Source organism: Lynx canadensis, chromosome X (genome assembly GCF_007474595.2).
Source record: "Lynx canadensis isolate LIC74 chromosome X, mLynCan4.pri.v2, whole genome shotgun sequence".
Lineage (NCBI taxonomy): Eukaryota > Metazoa > Chordata > Mammalia > Carnivora > Felidae > Lynx > Lynx canadensis.
In genome coordinates this window covers 121,331,404-121,351,804 of record NC_044321.2, presented here as the reverse complement: position 1 = coordinate 121,351,804, position 20,401 = coordinate 121,331,404, and the positions used below count along the sequence as shown (strand labels likewise).

Genomic DNA, 20,401 nt, shown 5'->3' with positions numbered 1-20,401 from the left:
CCCATGCCTCCTGTGGTTCTCTGCACAGAGGCAGGGTCCTGGGCAGGACGGAGTGGACTGGGCCGGCCGGAGACAGAGGCGACAGCGAGGTGACCGCGAAGACCTCTGCCTCCGTCCCACCCTCAGCAGAGCAGGACAGGTAGGCAAGGGAGGGCCACGGGCCGGGTCCCCCCAGGCTGGCCGCAAAGCAGAGAGTGAGCAAGTAGTGAGTGAGGAAGAGAGGGAAACTGGGGCGGGGATGCCCGACACAGGCAAGTTCAGCTGGCGGTCGCCTGGGCCTGTCCCCTCAGGACGGAAGGCGGCTGGGCTGGAGTTTGGAGGTTGCGGAGGACTACCCAGGCACGCGTGGGAAATCCACCGGGCTGGGTTCAAGGACCTGCCCCCGCCTCAGGCGCTGGCCCGGTCACCTCGCGTGGCGGGGTGCCCCTGCCCCCTCCCCCCCGGCGGAGACACCCCTTCTCCCCACCGGCCATGCTGCCCCCACCCCTGCCATCATCACCCACCCCGACGCGCCCGCCTCCAGCTGTACCTTTCCTGTTGACTTGACCCCCTTGCAGACACAGAAGTAGGCCAGCACCCAGCAGGCCGGCAGACACAGGGTCACCTCCCAGTTGAGGGCCCCTGGCACGTCCAGCCCCCCACCCCCCCACCCCCCCCCCGAGAGCCGCAAGACTTTGTTCCTGGGGGAGGGACAGCCCGTCAGGGCTGCCGCAGCAGAGGGCACAGCGACCGGGGAGCTGTCGCCGGGGCGGTGCTCCCCCGTGCCGCTGCCCTCGGGTCCAGCTGGGCCCCCCTGGGCCCCCGGGCCCCCCGCCCAAGCCCGCAGCCATTGCGGTGTGGGAGGCGGGAGCCCGGGAGCCCCCGGCGGTGTACCCTCCCCCAGGCTGGCAGGCACTAGGGGACTGACGGCGCCCGGGCCCGAGAGATGGTGAGGGAGCCAGGCCCGTCCCTTCCAGCTCCCCTAGGGGCCGCGCGGGGCCGCGCTCCCTGAGGACAGGCAGGGCCTGGGAGTGGCCCCTTCTCGGCATCCCGCGTCGGCCCCCCCGGCCCCCGGGGACGGGTCCCGGCACACGCAGACGCGAGCCGTACGTGGAGCCCACAGACAGGTGACAGGCACGGTGCTGCCCAGAAGCGCCTGAGCGCGGCCACGCCTCGATGCCCGGGCCCCGGGCGGGCGGCGTTCAGCTGGCTGCTCGCACGTGCGCCCGGCTGGCGCCTGCGCAGACACACGCTTGGGGGGAGGGGCGGGCCGGGCCGGAAACAGTCACGTGCCAGTGGCCTCACCAGAATGCTCTCGGGGACGAAGGAGCCCGACAGTGACGTCACGCGTCGAGGGGCGCAGCTTCCGGAACCAGCCTCCGTGTCCTCGGGGTCAGCGTCGACCGGATCCAGGCTCTGGGCCAACACAGCGAGGCCGGCTCCGTGGGAACCAGCTCCGCGGGGTCTGTCTGCGCAGGCGCCCTGGCCGTCCCCGACAGCCTTGCGCGCCGAGGGGCCGGGCTTCGCGAGGCCTGCCAGGGGTCTCGGCGGTCCGCCGACAGTGGGCGCAGCGTAGCGGTGGGCTCTGAGGAGGCCGGTGCGGCGGCCGTGAGGGCCCCGCACGACGGCGCGGAGGAAGTGGCGGTCACGCGGGCTCCCGAGGGTGGCGCGGAGGACGCGGGGGCAGGCCCACAGGCCTCCGACGGAGGCACGGACGGCCACGACCCCCAGCTTAGCCCCCGAGGTCCCGGTTGCCAGGGCAACTGCAGCCGCCACGATGGCGAGGGTGGCCCTGGCAGCAAGGGAGCAGTGGTCGAGGGGGCCTGCGCCCTTCCCCTGGCCGAACGGGCCCCGAGGGCCCTGGCCCCCGGTGGAGACGCGGGCGGCGGCGGCGACCTCCTCAACACTGCTGGAGTTGTATCCTTTCCGTGGCGGGGTGGCTGGGGAACAGGGCGGCAGCCCTGGGACGGGACGGACGGGGGCGGGGGTGGGCAGCCTGGCGGGACAGGGACGGCCGGTGCCCGCGGGCCCCCAGGGTCGGGGAAGCGGCTCAGGGTGGGCAGAGGTGGCGGGAGGGAGCGCGAGTGTCCCGGGGTAGAAGCGGGCCTCTGAGTGGTCAGGAGGCTTCAGGCCATGGGAACTCCAGGAGCCCGTTGTGCCTTAACCGGGTGCCTCCCAGCAGGCTCACTGTGTCTTTCCGGTCGCCCCTGGAGGCAGAGATGGCCCGCAGGGCCCTGACTACACACGTCCAACGCCACCGAGGGTTGGCTCAGAAGGAGCTTTGCGTGAGGGGCAGCGCCCTGGCCGTGTGAGTCCTCCAACAAGAGTATGCGCGGGACGGGTGGGCGGTGGCGGCGGGTGGCGTGGTCGCGTCTCTGCCTTCCAGTGCCGTCGTGGAGGCCCCGACGCACGCGTTGGGTGGAAGGCGGGGAGGGGGGGGGGGTGTGTGGGGGAAGGGGCTGGTGCCCTGCACCTCCACAGCAGGTCTGCCCTTTAACCGGATTTCCCTCTTCCCTCACTTCTAGGAGATGGACTACTGAAGACCCCATGTGCTTCCGAGTTTCCGTCAACTCCTTCCTGGACCGGCTTCCCCTGGTGATACGAAACATTCACGCCTTGGGGTCCCGGCCTCCGCGACGCCTAGCCCCGGGAAAGGGGGCCGAGGCCTAACCTGGTAGCCCTCACTGGGCGAGGCACGGGGCGTTGACACTTGGCGTCCTGGCCACTTTATTATCGGGGGTCTAACGTTCTGCAGGTCCGGGCCTCGGTGGCTCTTGGCCCACTTCAGTTCCTTCCCTGCGCCCGGAGGGACGGGCGCTTACGTGTTTGTTACTGCACAACATGAAACTGAGCTACTCTTTTGTGTCCGAGTTTCTTCTCGGTTCCTGCGCCTCCACATTTTCTTACCTTTGTTCTGGTGTTGGAAGGGAGGTTCTGGGAATCGTAGTCCAGCAGCCCAAGCTTATCGAAGACGACTCAGGGAGGGGAAAATCAGGTCCTGTATTCAGCGGTAAATACTGCTGATGTTTTGGAATACGTTCCTAGTTGTATTTACCCGTTAAATGGATAACAACGTATAACGTATGCATTTTCCAGTTTAGCGTTAACTTTTCTCCGGATCCTTTTTTTGTTTTGTTTTGTTTTGTTTTTGTTTTTCCCCGTTGAACGTACTAGCTTTCCCACTCCCTAAAAACTCTTCAAAAACTGTTACCCACGAGACTCACAAATGTATTATTACATAATGTTGAGCAGTCGGGTCGTGTGAGTCAATGGGATTCTTGAACAGAAGTCTTTGTGCGAACAGTTACTTCCTTCAGATCGTTTCCAAGAGGTAGAATTCCCGCGTTCTATAGCTTCTCGGCACACAAGTGCTCTCCGGAAAAGGCGCCCCGCCGCCAGAAGTCTGGTCTCCCCGCATCACCAACCAGTAGGGTGGCTTCCTACCGAAGTAGAAGACTCCTTTTGTACCAGGGAAATAAGCACGGAAACACTAGAATAGGAATTTTGGGGCTTACTGGCCTTGTTTCCGATGAGCAAGGGAGTGGTGCCACAAGTGGCTACGGGTTTGGGGGCGGGGTGGGGGGTGGTTAGCTCCCTCTGAGTAGCTTGTGTCTTGGAACCTCGCTAAACAGGAGTGCTAGCCTCACGAGGGTTCCCTCGGAGTTTCTACATGCATGGTCATGATCTCTGTAAGCAAACACGGTTTTGGTTCGTTCCTTTCCGGCCTTGCCGGGGCTACGGGGGCGGGGGGAGGGAACAGGCTGACACTGGACAGATGGGAAGCAAGAGCAGGAAGGCACATGGCAGAGAACCAAATCCTGGATCCAGCCATGCCTGAAGACAGAACTACCCGCCCCCCGCCCCCGCCACGATCGTTCAGTTACACACATCCAGAAACTCTCCCTTTGGTTAAGCCAACATGAATCCTTTTTTTCTTTCTTTCTTTCTTTCTTTCTTTCTTCTTTCTTTCTTTCTTCTTTCTTTCTTTCTTCTTTCTTTCTTCTTTCTCTTTTGTTTGAATGCTTTTATTTAGTGTTTGAGAGCAAGACAGAGACAGCGTGAGCGCGGAAGGGGCAGAGAGACAGAGAGGGAGACACAGAATCTGAGGCAGACTGCAGGCTCTGAGCTGTCGGCACAGAGCTCGACGCAGGGCTCAAACCCACGAACTGTGAGATCGTGACCTGAGCCGAAGTCAGACCCTCAACCGACTGAGCCACCCAGGCACCCCCGTCGTGAATACTTTTTATTGCTTTTCTTTTTGTCTTTCTTCACTTGCAACAGAAAAGTCTTGTCCTTTATTGACTTGAGGAACCGTAGGTTTTCTTGTCACTTCCCCTGAGAACGTGGCTCTCCCTTCTTTTAACAGAGAAACCGGGCTCTTTAAGTTTACAAAGGCATTGGCTCCTAGCTGGTAGGCCTTCAAGCCGTATGGTGGTAGAGTCTTCTGTGGGTAAGAGTCCAGAGAGGGAGGGGAGGGACTGCAAGGGGCAGCTGGAGGAAAGGGACAAAGAGAAGGGGCACTGGGACCCACCCTTTCCGGATAGGGCTCCCAAGACTGGCCCGGAATTGTGGGGCCAGATCGTCGAGAGACCGGAACTTAGTGTGAGCCTCCCTCCCTCTCCCAGCAAAGCCCAGAGTTAGGCCACCGCCCTGGCCCCACAGACGGACTGCTGAAGGTGCCGGGCGGCCTTAACACGTCAGTCAGGTCACAAAACAAGTCGATTCCAACGCGTCCCCGGGCTCCCCTCCCAGAGACGAGCCAGAGCCCTGCCCCGCGGCCCCGCGGCGTCAGATGTGATCCGGCCCGCATCTTCCACGGCCTCCTTCCCTCCCCTCTCCACCTTGCTCACTCGGATCCAGCCACACTGGCCTCCTCCCTTCTCTGAAACACACACACCAGGCCCAGGCCTGCCTCAGGACCCTTGCACTGCCTCTTCCCTGCCTGGACCTCTCGTCCCCCGGGGTTCCATCTGGCCCACTCAAATAGCATTCCTGGCCGCTCTCCTTAAGGTTGCGTCCCACGCTCTCCCCACCTGCATTACTTTCACAGGTGTCGGGGGGTAAGAAGCAGGTGGGCCCGTCAGCATGGAGGTGCACCTGCGGCAGTAAAGCGTCGTGGGACACGAAGGAGCTTGGGTGCTGTCGATGACCCTAGGGAGTCTTGAACGGAGCGGGACGGGATGCAGCTTACGTCTTATCAGGTTCCCAGTGCCTGCTGCGCTGGGAAGGGGACGAGGGCAGGCAGGACAGAAGTGGGGAGACTGGCACGCAGGCGAGAGACCCCCAGGCTGCGGCCAGTGGAGGTGGGGAGAAGGGAACGGGTTCCGGCTGGATCTTGACGGGAGAGCCACCGGGGTTTGCTGGCACGGATCGGACGTGGCCCTGGACCTCCTCAGATGCGCGGGACCCCTGCAACGGGTCACCCTTCCTCCCATAAAGGGAGCCCAGCTCCTCCAGAGTCCAACAGCCTCCCCACCTGCTTCCCTGCTCGCCGACCACCCACCTGCCACACACTGCCACCGTTTTCCCGACGTTTAATTCAGAAACAAGGTTCCAGGAACAACGACAAAGAAGCTCATGCCAAAACAGAGGGGACAGCTGGGTTTCCGGGACCACGCGCCGGGGCCAGATCCCTCGGAGGGGGAAGAGGGAACAGAGGGGTAAGGCACTGCCGCCTCGGCCACTCGGGGCGGGCGCAGGACAGGGCAGCGGGGGTGAGGGGTCCGGGCTGAGCGGGCACCACGCCGAGGAAGCTGGGCGCTCGGGCCTGGAGAAGGAGACTTCCAGAGCCCCCAGGCCCACGTGGGGCCCTGGCACGAACCCGCTCATAGCTCCCCAGGTGCTGGGGACAGGGCGCCCGAGAAAGGTACGGTCCGACCCCCGAGAGGTCCGGAGGGGATGCCGGGACCCAGCCGCGGGGAGACCCCCGGGCGCAGGCACAGTCTGGGGATGGCTTCGCCGCCTCACCCTGGGCGCCCCCCTCCTCGCCATCAAGTGCTGCTGGTGTCGGGGGCCCCTGCTCGGACCCGGCGGGGCCGGCCACGGCCAGGGGCAGGTGCCAGAGGCGAGGCCGAGGCTGACCGTGCCACCAGGGAGCCAGGACGACCCAAGGACAGAAGGGGCGTGAGGTTGTCCACATCCCAGAGAAGGGGCACGTGGTGACAGACGGACACGGTGAGGTGCAGATAAATTAAATAAATAGGTGGTTGGGGGTATAAACAGGAAGAGGGGGCGGGGGCTGGCACGACCCGGGGGCACGAGGGTAGGAGGGCGGGGATATTGGTGCTGCCAGGGTCAGGACCCTTGGTCCTGTCACCACCGCCCCCACGCAGGGCCCAAAGAAAGGCACTAATGAAGGGGGCCGGGGTGTGCGCAGGGCACGAGAGACCGGTGACCACCCCATCGCCGCCCCCGTGCCACCCGATCCAGGGCTCGGCCCCGAGGTCACCTCAGGCCTGGGACGCCCCCTCCTCGCCGGTTCCGCCACCCTTAGCTGTTGCCGGACACGAGGCTGATGGTCTGTTCCAGGTTTTGGCCCAACTTAGGCTTCCGACAGGAGGCGTCTCGGTCCAGAGCGGTGAGGACCTGGGGGAGGAGGGTCCCCCCGGAGCCGGGCTGGGGAGGAGGGTCCCCCCGGAGCCGGGCTGGCGAGGAGGGGCCGCTCCCTCCGTGGCCAAGCCGTCCTCCCCTGCCTGAGCTCTTTTGTCCCTCCTGCGTCCACGCACCCCGCTCTCTGCGGGTCCCCGGCACGTGGGAAGGGCTGCAGCCCCCCACCTCTGCCCACGCTGCGACTTAGCCACCCCGAAGCCACCGCCTTCTCTGCTCGGCGGCCACAGTGCGGCCCTTCCCGGGAGTGGGCTGGACCCGCTGTCCCCAAACGCCCCGTCCCTTCCTGGCCCACACCCCATCTCCCCATCCCCTCCTGAACCCCAACCCCGCACCTGATCTCCGCGTCCCCTACTGACCCGGAATCTGGACCCAACCTCCAGGTCCCCTCCTGACCCCCACCCCGCACCCAATTCCCCATCCTCTCCTGATCCGGAATCTGGACCCAACCTCCAGGTCCCCCCCTGACCCCACCCCACACCCAATGTCGCCATCCCCTCCGGACCCCCATCTGCACCCCGCACCCGATCACCTTGTCCCATCCTGACCCCCACCCGACACCCGAATTTCCCGGCCCCTCCTGACCCCACCCTGCACCCAACATCCACGTCCCCTGCTGACCCCCACCCCGCACCCCAAATCCCCATCCACTCCCGATCCGGAATCTGCACCCAACCTCCAGATCCCACCTGACCCCCACCCTGCGCCCAATCTCGCCATCCCCTCCTGACTCCCACTGACACCCCACACCCGATCACCTGGTCCCTTCCTTACCCCCACCCGACACCCGAATTTCCCGGTCCGTCCTGACCCCACCCCGCACCCAAGCCCCATCCCCTCCTGAACCCCAACCCCACACCTGATCTCCCCATCTGCTACTGACCTGGAATCTGCACCCAACCTCTGCGTCCCCTACTGACCCCCACTCCTGCCAAGCACCCGATCACTTCGTTCTCTCTTGTCCCCCACCGCCACCCTGCACCTGATTTCCCCGTCCCCTCCTGACTCTTACCCTGAATCCGATCTCCCTCTCACCCCCTGACCCCCCCGCCACACCCCACCTCCCCATCCAATCCTGATCCCCACCCCTACCTGGCACCCGATCTCCATGACTCCTCCTCACACCCACCCCTCCACCCACCTTGCTGGACACTCGTGACTCCCACCCCACACCTGATATTCCTGTGTCCTCCTGACCCCCACCCTACCCCACATCCAACCTCCGCCATCCTCTTGACCCCCACTGCCCACTCAACCTCCCCGCCCCACCTGGCCCCCACCCCACACCCCAAATCCCCATCCACTCCCGATACGGAATCTGCACCCAACCTCCAGTTCCCACCTGACCCCCACTCTGCACCCAACCTCCCATTCCCTCCTGACCCTCATCCCATACCCGACCTCCCTGTCCCATCCTGACCCCTACTCCTCCCCTGACCTCCTCATCCACTCCTGACCCCCAACCCTACCGAGCACCCGATCTCCCTGACTCCTCCTGACCCCCACCCCCCACCCAACTTCCTGGTCCCCTCCCGACTGCCACCCCGCACCTGACATTCCTGTGTCCTCCTGACACACACCCCCACCCCGCACCCGAGTTCCTTATCCCCTCCAGACCTCCAGCCTGCACCCCTTGCCAAATCTTCCCGTCTCCTCCTGACCCCCACCCTGCACCCCGTACCCCATCTGCTCATCGCCTCCTGACTCCACCTCGCACCTGGTCTCCCCGTCCCCTCCGGAACCACACCTCACATCCCATCTCCCTGTGCCCTCCCAACTCCCACCCTGCACCTGACTTCCTCGACCCCTCCTGACCCTCACCCCACACCCGACCCTGTCTTTGCAGGTCTCCAGGATCTCGCTGTCAAACACAGTGAGCATTCTAGGGCCTCATCGCCCTTGACCATCAGCAGCACCCCGGGGAGAGGATCACTCTCTCTTCCCTCCTGACCACCTCCTTCCTGCCCCCTGTGTGTGTGTGTGGGTGGGTGGGTGGGTGGGTAGGTGTGTGTGCGGGCGTGCAAGGCTCACTCCTGTTCCAGGAGGCCACCCTGCAGTCTTAGGGTCCCTCCCTCCCCTCCTCAGTCTCTGCCGCCGGCTCGCTCTCCGCTCTGCCACCTCGGAGTGTCCCAGGACCCCAGGGCTCGGTGCGTGGGCCACTTGTCCCCCTATACCGGCTCTCGGCTGCCCGTGGCGAGCTCGTGCAGGCTCGGGGCTCTCTGGGCCGTGTCCTGGGTCCCCGATTTGTATCTTCATCGCAGACATTTGCCCACACTGCAGACTCCTGTATCCAGCTGCCAAGTAGACATCTCTATTCACATTTGAGTAAGATAACTCAAATTTAACACGCAAAAAATGATGTCCACTCTTGCACTCTTGTTATGTTTAACCATAACAATAATAGTACTGAGTGAAATAGCCTAAGAGAAGCTACAGAAACCTGTAAAGAAGACTTAAATATGCATTGGTCCACTGTTGTTAATAAATACTTGTTTTTTTTTTAACTTGTTTAGAATATCAAAGTTTTGTTATAATTGGAAAATACCTTTCCTTGCCATTTCTTCATTTTATCTTTGCTCCTGGTCTTTTGGTATAGAGTGGCTTAAAATTTTTTTGTTGATGTGATCCATTGTTTCAGTATAGTTTGCGGTTTGCATTTCCTATGAAAGGCCCTCCTCAGCATAAAATTACAAAAATATTCACTGAGAACATCTTCTAGTACTTTAAAACTTTAACATCCTGGGAGGTAATTTTCGTGAGAAAGAACATTGGTATGTAAGTTTGTTTTCTTTCCAAAAAGTTTTAGTCAAGGTGTCCCAAACCACTTAGCGAATAATCTGTATTTCTCCCTTGAGGTGAAACGCTGAAATCTTCAGCAAATTCTAAACCCTCCTTCAGTTTAATCTTGCACTTTTGTTGTTCCAGCTAATTTAGGTTGGGTGGTACAGGATGGCCTGTCTAGGGCAATGATCTGAAGGACATGGTCTGGAACATTGGGAGTGAAGGGAGGAAAGAGAGAGGAGGGGAGAGGAAAAGGAGGAGGAGGAGGAGGGGGAGAGTGAGTAGAAGAGAAGGGAGGGAGGAAGAGAGGAAAAAGGACAGAGGAGACATAGAGAAACTCTCCCAAGCAGAGGAAATTGGTTTCTTCTGGAATGCCAGGAGGCAAGCTCACAGAAGTGTCAGTCAGCCGGGTGACATTTCAGAGGGATTTGTGGTTCTCCAAGTCTTCCCAGCAATGTCAGATATCCTCGCGACAACTGCGAGGAAGCCACTCTTTGGTGCTCTTGCATTAAGGACAGAGACGCGGGGAGGTTGGAGACCCATCTACCATTGCAATGGCAATGTAACAACAACTCTCAGGACCTTTTCTGAGGTGGGTTTTCTTGACGTCTCCACACTTTGGCTGCCTGCGCTAAGGGACCCCACCAGCAAGGTCAGAGAGAGGCCGGAAGGTTCCTTCTGGGTCTGGACGCAATCATGTCAAGATTGGAGTAGTGGTTCCCAGGCTCTGGGTTACCCGAGACCATCAGACGTGACCGTGTACCACGTGGTCACCTTTAAAAATGGTTTCCCGGCAGCGTGTACCCAAACTCTACCTAGAGTTTGCCTTCGGAGAGCACACGGTCCAGCTTGCGCACTGGTGACAGTTGGGTTCTCTGCTTCCCTGTCCTGCGATGTGAATGGGAGTCTGTTGGCCTCCCCCAGCTTCACCCAGTAAGTCATTGCGGATCACCCAAATCACCCCGCATTTCCTGAGTCTGTTGCTTGAAACCCGCTGACCGTTCTCATCTGTATGAGTTGGAGTACTTTGGTTCTAAGAGACAAAACGCAGCTCTAAGTGGGAAGGGAAGTGCTCACTGGTGAGATGCCCACGTATACACAGAGGGTCCTGCTGGAGTGTGCAGCACACCGCTGATCAGCACAAGTGTGTGAGCAAACCATGTGAAGCCAGAGAAAGAACCATCTTAAAGGAGGAAAGGTAATTGTGCCGACCCCTCAAGCAGGACAGAGACTGGTGGCTAATCCCACTGGCAGGGAGGACAGACCTCGTAATTCTGGAGGCCTTGGGCAGGGCACTCAGAAGGGTCTTGCCTCAGTAGTGTAGCGGGAAAAACGAATCCTCCACTGAGCTGTTCTGGTCCCACGCAGCAAATCTTCAAAGCCAAGACTCAAAAGGATCAATCTTTTCCCACTCACTTAACAGCATCCCTGAGCAAAGCTCATGACTATGTTTAGGAATACAAAGACATCCAAGGACACCTGGGTGGCTCAGTTGGTTGAGCGTCTGACTCTCGATTTTGGCTCAGGTCATGGCTCCAGGGTCGTGGGTTCGAGCCCGGAGTCGGGTTCTGTGCTGAGCGTGGAGCCTGCTCAAGATTCTCTCTCTCACCCTCTGCCCCTCTCCCCCGCTCTCTCTGTCTCCAAAATAAAAAGAGAAAATTCTAACCTTCAAAACAGGAATACAGGGGCGCCTGGGTGGCGCAGTCGGTTAAGCGTCCGACTTCAGCCAGGTCACGATCTCGCGGTCCGTGAGTTCGAGCCCCGCGTCGGGCTCTGGGCTGATGGCTCAGAGCCTGGAGCCTGTTTCCGATTCTGTGTCTCCCTCTCTCTCTGCCCCTCGCCCGTTCATGCTCTGTCTCTCTCTGTCCCGAAAATAAATAAACGTTGAAAAAAATAAATAAATAAATAAATAAATAAAAAATAAAACAGGAATACAAAGACATCCAGAACCCAAGGAAAAATCACACTGTCTGGCATCCAGCCCAACATTACCAGGCATGCAGAGAAGCAGGAGGATCCAACCCGTGATGAGAAGACAAATCAAGCAATACCAGGCATCCAGATTGGCAAGAAAGAAGAAAAACCGCCCTCATTCTCAGACACGATTACGTATATAGAAAATCTAGTGGCGTCTACAAAAGAGCTGTCAGACTAATCAGGGACCTTAGCAAGTTTTCAGGATTCAGCATATTTTAGAGAGAGCTGCTTTAAGAACATGTACACATTAAAAATAAGAGGCTTAGGGGCACCTGGCTGGCTCGGTCCATAGAACATGTGACTTTTGATCTCGGGGTCATGAGTTAGAGCCCCACATTGGCCATAGAGCTTATTAAAAAAGAATAAAGTAAAAGGCTTCATTCTCCCTGTTGAAAATATGGGAAGAGATGGTCCCCTCCCCTTCCTTGAAGCATTTACTTTACACGACTTGTAAGTTCTTTCTTTGTTTCTTTGAAAATAGGTAGTATTTTTAAAGGGTAGAGGCGCCTGGGTGGCTCAGTGCTTGAGTATCCGACTTGAGCTCAGGTCATGATCTCATGGCTCATGACTTTGAGCCCTGCATCGGGCTCCGTGCTGTCAGCACAAAGCACGCTTCAGACCCTCTGTCTCCCTTTCTCTCTGCCCCTCCCCCACTCCTTCTCTGAATAAAGAAATGAATAAACAAATAAATAAATTTAAGGAAAAAAAGGCTAAAAGAGCCCCTTGCCATCTTTATAACCCAGGAATGTGTTCTTCAAGGACCTGGGAAACATCTCTTTGGAATGTAAACATCAAGCAAGATTGTGTCCCGATCTTCAGTTTCTGTGGGAGGGTAGAAGCCTAACTTCAGTAGGCACCTTGCTCCAAGTTGCAAAACTAGCTCCTGTCATGAAGATATGAAAAAGCTTATTTTTTCCTTGGATAAAGCCGATTAATTGTATTAGTCTGCTCAAGCTGCTATAGCAAAGTACCTCACACTGGGTGGCTTACACAGCAGAAATTTATTTTCTCACAGTTCTGGATGCTAGAAGTCCATGATCAAGGTGCCAGCAAATTCAGCTTCTGGTGAGAATTTGCTTCCTTGCTTGTAGAGGTCCACCTTCTCCTCTGTCCTCACATGGCCTCTCCTCAGTGCAGGTGAGGAGAGAGCGGGGGCGTAGGGGCGGGGAGGGAAGGAGAGGAAGACGGGGGTGCTCTCTGGTGTCTCTCTTATAAGGACACCACTCTTATTGGACCAGAGCCCCATTCTTATGACCTCATTTAAACTTACTTCCTCAAAGGTCCCATCTCCGAGTACAGCCACACTGGGGTTTAGGGCTTCAGCATATTAATGTGGGGGAGGGAACACAAACGCACCGTCTGAAACAGCCACGACCTAATACACACGGCCACCCCAGTTCCCAGGGAAATTCAGGATGGACTATGTGCGGGGCCTGGTGGCGTCACGTCCTCTTACTTGAGGTCTACTTATGGCGGATGTTGAGAACACGTGATGAGCTCTACCCGCTTACCTATACAAAAGGGTGAAAGCTCCCTGTCTTTGGAATCTCTTAGCAGATTGCCTGTGATGCGCATCACATTCTGGTGCAATGCCTACTCAGTGAGAAAACTGTTTTGCTTCCACAATTGTGGAGGCTTTTTCTGGGTTGGCAGATGATTTGGCTCTATTTTTTTTTTCTCAGCTAGGAAAAATGCCTGAGAAGAGCCCTCTTCATAGTCGAGGGAAGAGGGCAGGGGGAAGAGGGAAACAGGTACCCCCATTGTGCCCTCCATTTCAAAGAGGGCCAAATGAAGATTTCAAGGTACAAAAGGACCTGGGAGCATAGAGAAGCCACTGCAAAGCCAGGATTGGGATTCTTATCAACCTTATGTTCTCCTCAATTCTTTCTAATTTTTTTTTAAATGCTTGTTTATTTTTGAGAGAGAGAGACAGAGAGACAGAGAGACAGAGCATGAGCAGGGGAGGGGCAGAGAGGCAGAGGGAGACATAGAATCTGAAGCAGGCTCCAGCCTCTGAGCTGTCAGCACAGAGCCCGACAAGGCGCTGCAACTCACTAACTGTGAGATCGTGACCTGAGCCAAAGTCAGCCGCTTAACAGACTGAGTCACCCAGGCGCCCCATGTTCTCCTCAATTCTTACCTACTTTGCCTGCATTTGCCCATTTCTGCATTTTTCATTAGTCACACGGATGTTCCCTGGAGCCGTAAGAAGGAAAAACACTCTCCCAGTCTCCTGGTGGCTCCACTCAACCGTGCTGAGGTTGGAGGGATAGTGTGGCTAAGACAGTAGGTGCTTGAATCAAACAGACCCGGCCTCTGTCAGCCTCCATTCTTCACCTAGAACCGGTGTAGAGACGACAGTACCCAGCTCACCAGGCTGTCCTGAGAATTACACATGACGATGTGGGTCGGGAGCATAGCATAGCGCCTGCACACAGAAGATTTTGATTTCATTCTATTTTCCCAGGGTGCTCACCACAATCGCAGCAGGCACTAGTGGCAGAATTCTGGCTACCAGAGTGGTTGGCCTAATTGGCAAGTGAGGAATTTCCACCTCAGTGTTGGAGCACGTGGAAGCATCATGAAGAGTGAAAACTACGCTCTCTCGAGTTATGTCGAATGGCGTGACTATCCCCTGCCTGCTGTGGCCCACATCGACAACGTCCGCCAGCCAGAAGGCCTTGAAAGAGAAGAGGCCTTCCTGCAGCATCCTCTCCACTGATGAAAAAGCTGAATCGTGCCACATTCAGTTCAACGAGAGCTTGGCTGAAACGAACAGGAGCACAAACAAGCAGAAGATGGTTGTAGGCACCACCATGTTCTCCATCAGCCACTGCTCTCGTTCTGATCTGGGAGAAGCACTGCGTGTACGGCCCCATCCCGCAGCCTCTGAAGAGGAGTGGGTGGCCAAGCAGACCGAGAGGATGCTCGACTTGGAAGGCCAGCCCAATCCAGGGCTTCTCAGTCAAGCGGGACTACGACAAAAACGAGTGGAAGAAACAGTAGCCCGCCACCCGGCCATGTGAGCCTCGCCTTGTCCTGCAACCTCCACGCAGCTCGGTGTACTTGCTGGGAACTGTTGTGTCGCAGCACCGATGCTAACAGGTGAGCAGTTTACGTGACAAAAAATATTTCCCCCAAACTATGCTACACTGCCTCTCTCTCTGCCTCACTCACCCCGACCGACCAATCGTCCCAGAACTTGTCTTCTCTGATTGGAAACAAGGCCAGGAAAGCACAACGTTCTTATTCTAGTGTTTCTAAGTTCTTTGCTCATGCAAATTGAGTTTTATTTATTTATTTATTTATTTTGGTTTTTTTTAATATATGAAATTTATTGTCAAATTGGTTTCCATACAACACCCAGTGCTCATCCCAAAAGGTGCCCTCCTCAATACCCACCCCCCACCAACCCTCAGTTTGTTCTCAGTTTTTAACAGTCTCTTATGCTTTGGCTCTCTCCCACACTAACCTCTTTTTTTTTTTTTTTCCTTCCCCTCCCCCATGGGTTTCTGTTAAGTTTCTCAGGATCCACCTAAGAGTGAAACCATATGGTATCTGTCTTCCTCTGTATGGCTTATTTCACTTAGCATCACACTCTCCAGTCCCATCCACGTTGCTACAAAGGGCCATATTTCATTCTTTCTCATTGCCACGTAGTACTCCATTGTGTATACAAACCACAATTTCTTTATCCATTCATCCGTTGGTGGACATTTAGGCTCTTTCCATAATTTGGCTATTGTTGAGAGTGCTGCCATAAACATTGGGGTACAAGGGCCCCTATGCATCAGTACTCCCCTATCCCTTGGGTAAATTCTTAGCAGTGCTACTGCTGGGTCATAGGGTAGGTCTATTTTTAATTTTCTGAGGAACCTCCACACTGTTTTCCAGAGTGGCTGCACCCAAACTGAGTTTCTTCTTGTGGCAGAAAACAGATCCAGCCACGACACGGATGTGGGGAAACCACCATTCTGCTGGTGCCAGAATTCTGGCACATTTTCTGGAGAGCCACTCTGTATGCTAGATCTGCCTCTTGGAATCCATCTTAAGAAAACAGCCACTCACGCAGAGACTTATACACAAGAATCCCACCGAAACATTATGTGTAATAGGAAAAAAGTTGCGAAGAACTGAAGTGCTGAACAAATGCATCATACTACGTCTTGTACGTATCCATGCAATAAGATATTTTTGAAGAAGTTTTAGACAGAGGGTAAGCCCAAAAATGTTTCAGGAATTAAAAACTGATGCTAAACTTGAAAAAGCTTACTCCTTGCTATGACTGTCATACATTTAACGTATTCCTACAACCCTACAGCTACGAGAGTATTCTGAAATCCTGACAGTAGTCAATGTTGAATGACAGGACCCAAGCAATCTTAATTTCCTTTCATTTCGTCAATTGTATTCGATCGCCTTGTACTAGAGTACTAGAACCAGAACCTCCCCTCCAACCTGAGGACACATGGAAGAAAATCTGGGTGCTGAAAAGAAACTCAGATACGGAACGTTAACTCAGTTTTATTATCTGTATTCTTTAAGCAGCAACCAAAACAAGTGGGCACAGAGCACCCAAGGGCCAGTACAGGCAAATAACCAAGCCCCAGAAATAAAGTGGCAACTACTGCAAAGGTCATGCCCCTGGGGAAGGGCACATGGCCTTCCACTGGATACTGTCATGGACTCAGCCCCCTTTTCCAGGCCGAGGCCTAGAAAAAATCGCGGGCACCAAGTGCTGCATGGTCTGCACCACCATGGAAAGCTGGTTGAGCAAGGAGGCGGTGGAAATCTGCAGGAGGACAGGGTCTTCAGCAGTTAGTCGGCTAAAAGTAAGGGGAAAAGGAAATCACTTTAGATTTGAGAACTCCTGGCCCTCCTCACTCCAATCTCCCCCCTCAAGGTTACTCCTCCGTGTCTCCCTTAGAGCAACCCCTGAGGCTGCCACAGACGCGGGGCCCCATGTGCCTCCTTAGACCAAGCCCTTGGTGTCTGCACATCTCCAACCGAAGTGTCCGTCGGGCAGAGGTTACCTCAGCTCCCCACTGCCTCCCGCCAGCCCCTTCTAGAACTTACATAAACAAGTCACTGCCAATCACTGTGAGCTCCGTGTGAACCGCTTCGTGGTAGCATTCGGCACTCGAGGTCAGGTACTGGTAGGTCAGCTCCGCATCCACGTAACACAGGAAAGGCACCGTGAGGGCACTGGTGGACATTCGGTTAAGGCATATCTGGGTGGACCTCATGGAGGAGGCTTCCTTGCCCATCGGAGGCCCGCCTTCCCCCAGACCGCCCTTAGGGCCACCCAAGACCACCTCGGCCGCCCCTTCAGGAAACGTGCATCACGGCACCCCCAGCTGCTTCCTCCAGCCTCCCTCGGCCCCACCACCCCCCCCACTTCCCTTCTGTGCCCCCGCAAGTCCCCGAAACCTCTCCCGCCCATCCACCGGGGCCCCCACCTGCCTCCCCTCCCGGCCATTCCCCACTGCCCCCCGACCTCGGGAGCTCCTTGGAAAGGATACAATTCCAACACTTGCTTTTCTGAGGCATCCCCGGAGGCCGAGGCCGAGGCCGAGGCCGAAGCCTCTCCCCCCTGCCTTGGGGCGGGCGATGCCCCCTCGACCTGGGGAGCTTCCCCAGCCACGGTGCCCGACGTCGCGGTGCCGTCCCGGCCTCCGGGATTTCCGGGGCCACTGGACGAGCCAGCACTACCCGTCGCACCACCGGCGCCGTCGTCCAGGATCTGCGCGCCGTCCGCGCCGTCCGCGCCGCCCGCACCGTCGCCCGGGGCCTGCATGGCCCCCACACCCACCCGCTCAGAGGCCGCCGCCATACCGCGCGCCCCGCCGACCGCTGAGGCGCTGAGACTGCTTCACGAAGCTCCGCCCCTCCGTGCGCAAGGCTGCTGGGGAGGCCCAGGGCGCCTGCGCAGACAGACCTCTGGTGAGGTTTCTGGCATGTGATTGGTTCCCGCCAAGCTGGCCCGGCTGCCCACGGGCCGCCAGGGAGACCCCGTCGGCAGCGCTGGAGAGCCAGGGCTCCCTGACGAAGCCCCGCCCCTAGTACGCGACGCAACTCAGTCTCCCTCGCGCGCCTGTGCAAACAGGCCCCTCCTATTCTGGACGGAGGGTTAGAGTAGGAGCGTGGGGTTGGCCGAAGGTGGAGTGACGCCAGACAAAGGGGGACAGAAAAAGGGGCAAATGTGGCGCGGGTAATGCGGTCAAGACGTGGCTGCCTTAGCTTTGTGGGGACGCTGGCCACCATGGTTAGGACTTGGAGAAGTGTGCACTGAGGGAAAGAATCTGCCGGTATCCCTGTGGTCCCTCGGTGCGTCTCAATTGCCCCATCGATACATGGCGGGTGGAGGGTGGAAAGCTGAGGGAAGTTGGATCGTTTTACAAAGTGTCTGCCACTCTCAAACTTTCCCGTTTCTAAGAATAACGGCATTCCTCGCTTGCGAGAGCTATTGATACGTTCTGGATAGAAGTCCCTTATCAAACACATGACTTTAAAATACAGTCGCCCATTTTATGGGTTGTCTTCTCACTTTCTTGATTGGTACTGTTTGCAGAACAAAACTTTTAAATTTTGACATAGTCGGTTATCGATGGTTTCTTTGTCACTTACGTTTTTGGCCCCCATTCTATAGAGAGAAAGGCAGATACTCTGTGCAATACACAGTCCCCCTGGGCAGTCACCTGTGTCAAAGAGTGGTGACTATGTGCATGCTGAGGTCACGCTCCTAAAAGCGGCTCATTCACTGGGTTCGATGGCTAATTCTATGTAGCAGCTTGCCTGGGCATAGGGTACCCTGACAGAACGTTATTTCTGGGTGTGTCTGCAAGGGTACTTCGGATGGGATGAGCGTTTGAATCTGTGGACTCAGTAAAGTAGACCCCCAATGTTGAGCAGGCATCGTCCAATCCATTGAGAGCCTGAATGAAACAAAAAGTGGAGGAATGAAGGAGGAATTTGGTCTCTCCCCCAGGCCTTTCCTCTGCCTCACTGTTGAGCTGTGACATCACATCTCACCTTGTCCTGCCCCCTGGGACTGGCATTTACACTGCTACCAGCTCCCTTGGTTCTCAGACCTTCAGACTCAGGCTGAATTACACCATCAGCTTTGCCGGGTCTCCCGCTCAGCTTGCAGGCAGCAGGTCATGGGACCACTCAGCTTCCATTCTCATCTATCCTATCTATCTATCTATCTATCTATCATCTAATCTGAATGAATGAATTATCTGTTGGTTTGGCTTCTCTGGAAAACCCTGACTAATACAGATTTGGTACCAGGAGTGGTTCTAGAGGAACAGAATTTTAAGGATGGGTTCTCGGAATTGGTTCTGAGGTTTCTGGAATTGGCTCCAATCTGATTAGATTTAAAGATGCTCATGACTGTTTCTGGTAGCAAAGAGAACACTGGTAGCCTGTGACATAAGCTGATAGAGATATGCAAAATATATGCACTGGCTACTCCTAATCAACTACTTATAAGAAACAAGGAGCTGGGTGACTCTTCTGTGATACTTTTGAACCTCTTTGGAAAACTAACAAATATAATGACATTGGTTGGTAGCTCCTAATGTGGTTTGGGAACGTGGTTAAATGGAAGGATGAGCTCAGAGATTTGAATTCCCAGCTCAAACACCACATCACCGGCCTAGGGGCTTCTATGTGTGCCCTTTAAGAAATCCTAACGTTCTTTAGCCACAGAGCCAAAACTGCTGAAAATTCAAATGCAGAACCTAAGTGCAACTAACTGAACTATAATGCAAGTTGAACTCCCAGACTTGAAGTGTGCCCGCTGTGAAACTGAGGCCATTGATTGGGAAACAATGGGATCCTCTAAGTTGAGATGGAGACTACATGTGGGAAGACACTGCTGAGGCTGGGGGCATTGAGCCCCTAAATTCTTTTTTTAAAATGTTTATTTCGGGGCGCCTGGGTGGCACAGTCGGTTAAGCGTCTGACTTCAGCCAGGTCACGATCTCGCGGTCCGTGAGTTCGAGCCCCGCGTCGGGCTCTGGGCTGACGGCTCAGAGCCTGGAGCCTGTTTCCGATTCTGTGTCTCCCTCTCTCTCTGCCCCTCCCCCGTTCATGCTCTGTCTCTCTCTGTCCCAAAAATAAAATAAACGTTGAAAAAAATAAAAAATAAAAAATAAGTAAAATGTTTATTTATTTAATTATTTATTTATTTATTTATTTTTGGGAGAGAATGACAGAGTGTGAGCGGGGGAGGGGCAGAGAGAGAGGGAGACAGAATCCGAAGCAGGCTCCAGGCCCTGAGCTGTCAGCACGGAGCCTGATGAGGGGCTCAAACCCACGGACTGCGAGATCATGACCTGAGCCGAAGTCGGACGCTTAACCGACTGAGCCACCCAGGTGCCCCATTGAGCCCTTAAATTCTGATGAGTCTTCTTTACCAGTGGAAATGGCCTCCCCACCCCCAGAAGAAGTGGCCTATTTACCCCCAGTGGCAGCAGCCTCCTAGCTCACAGTGGTATGGGCCTCTCCACCCGCCTCTGAGGGGATTAACCACACATTGCCCAAGGAAACCATAATGGCCTCCCCGAGGCAGTTGCCATGCAAGATAATGCTGATTCTCTTCAGGACCTACCCCCACCACCCCTTTTTGCTTCTAGACCTATAAGTAGACTCAAGTCCCAGCAGGCCCCTACAGGCGAGTTACAAAGCGTGACACATGAGGAGGTATGTTCCACTCCAAAAGAATGACTTGACTTTTCTAATTTATACAGACAGAAATCTGGGGAGCATGTGTGGGAATAGATACTGAGGGTGTGGGACAATGGTGGAAGGGACATAAAGTTGGATTGGGCCAAATTTATTGACGTGGGCTCGCTAAGCAGACATCCTTCATTTAATATTGCATCTCCAGGAATTAGAAAGGTCTCTAAAGGTTTGTTTGTTTGGCTGCAACATGGACCTAAAGGCGGCTCACCATGAAGAGATTAGAAATGCTGGACCTACCTCGTTTTAGTATAGAGGAAGGGATCAAAAGGCTCAGGTGGGTTGAAATGTTAGAGCGGATTTGCTCACT

General features: G+C 56.0%; 2 protein-coding genes and 1 pseudogene across 2 annotated transcripts; 2 read left to right on the top strand and 1 right to left on the bottom strand.

The window, feature by feature from the left end:
• Nucleotides 1–2,169: 2,169 nt before the first annotated feature.
• On the top strand, nt 2,170–2,709 carry LOC116737886 (EKC/KEOPS complex subunit Lage3-like). The gene is made up of 2 exons (XM_032592041.1): nt 2,170–2,287; nt 2,505–2,709. The coding sequence occupies exons 1-2, from the start codon at nt 2,199–2,201 to the stop codon at nt 2,647–2,649; spliced, it is 234 nt and encodes a 77-aa protein (XP_032447932.1). The 5' UTR covers nt 2,170–2,198; the 3' UTR covers nt 2,650–2,709.
• An 11,029-nt stretch (nt 2,710–13,738) lies between these two features.
• On the top strand, nt 13,739–14,349 carry LOC115506936 (annotated as a pseudogene).
• A 1,681-nt stretch (nt 14,350–16,030) lies between these two features.
• On the bottom strand, nt 16,031–17,176 carry LOC115506935 (cancer/testis antigen 1-like). The gene is made up of 3 exons (XM_030304878.2): nt 16,866–17,176; nt 16,420–16,548; nt 16,031–16,169 (listed from the first exon to the last, which is right to left on the bottom strand). The coding sequence occupies exons 1-3, from the start codon at nt 17,174–17,176 to the stop codon at nt 16,031–16,033; spliced, it is 579 nt and encodes a 192-aa protein (XP_030160738.1).
• Nucleotides 17,177–20,401: the final 3,225 nt, after the last annotated feature.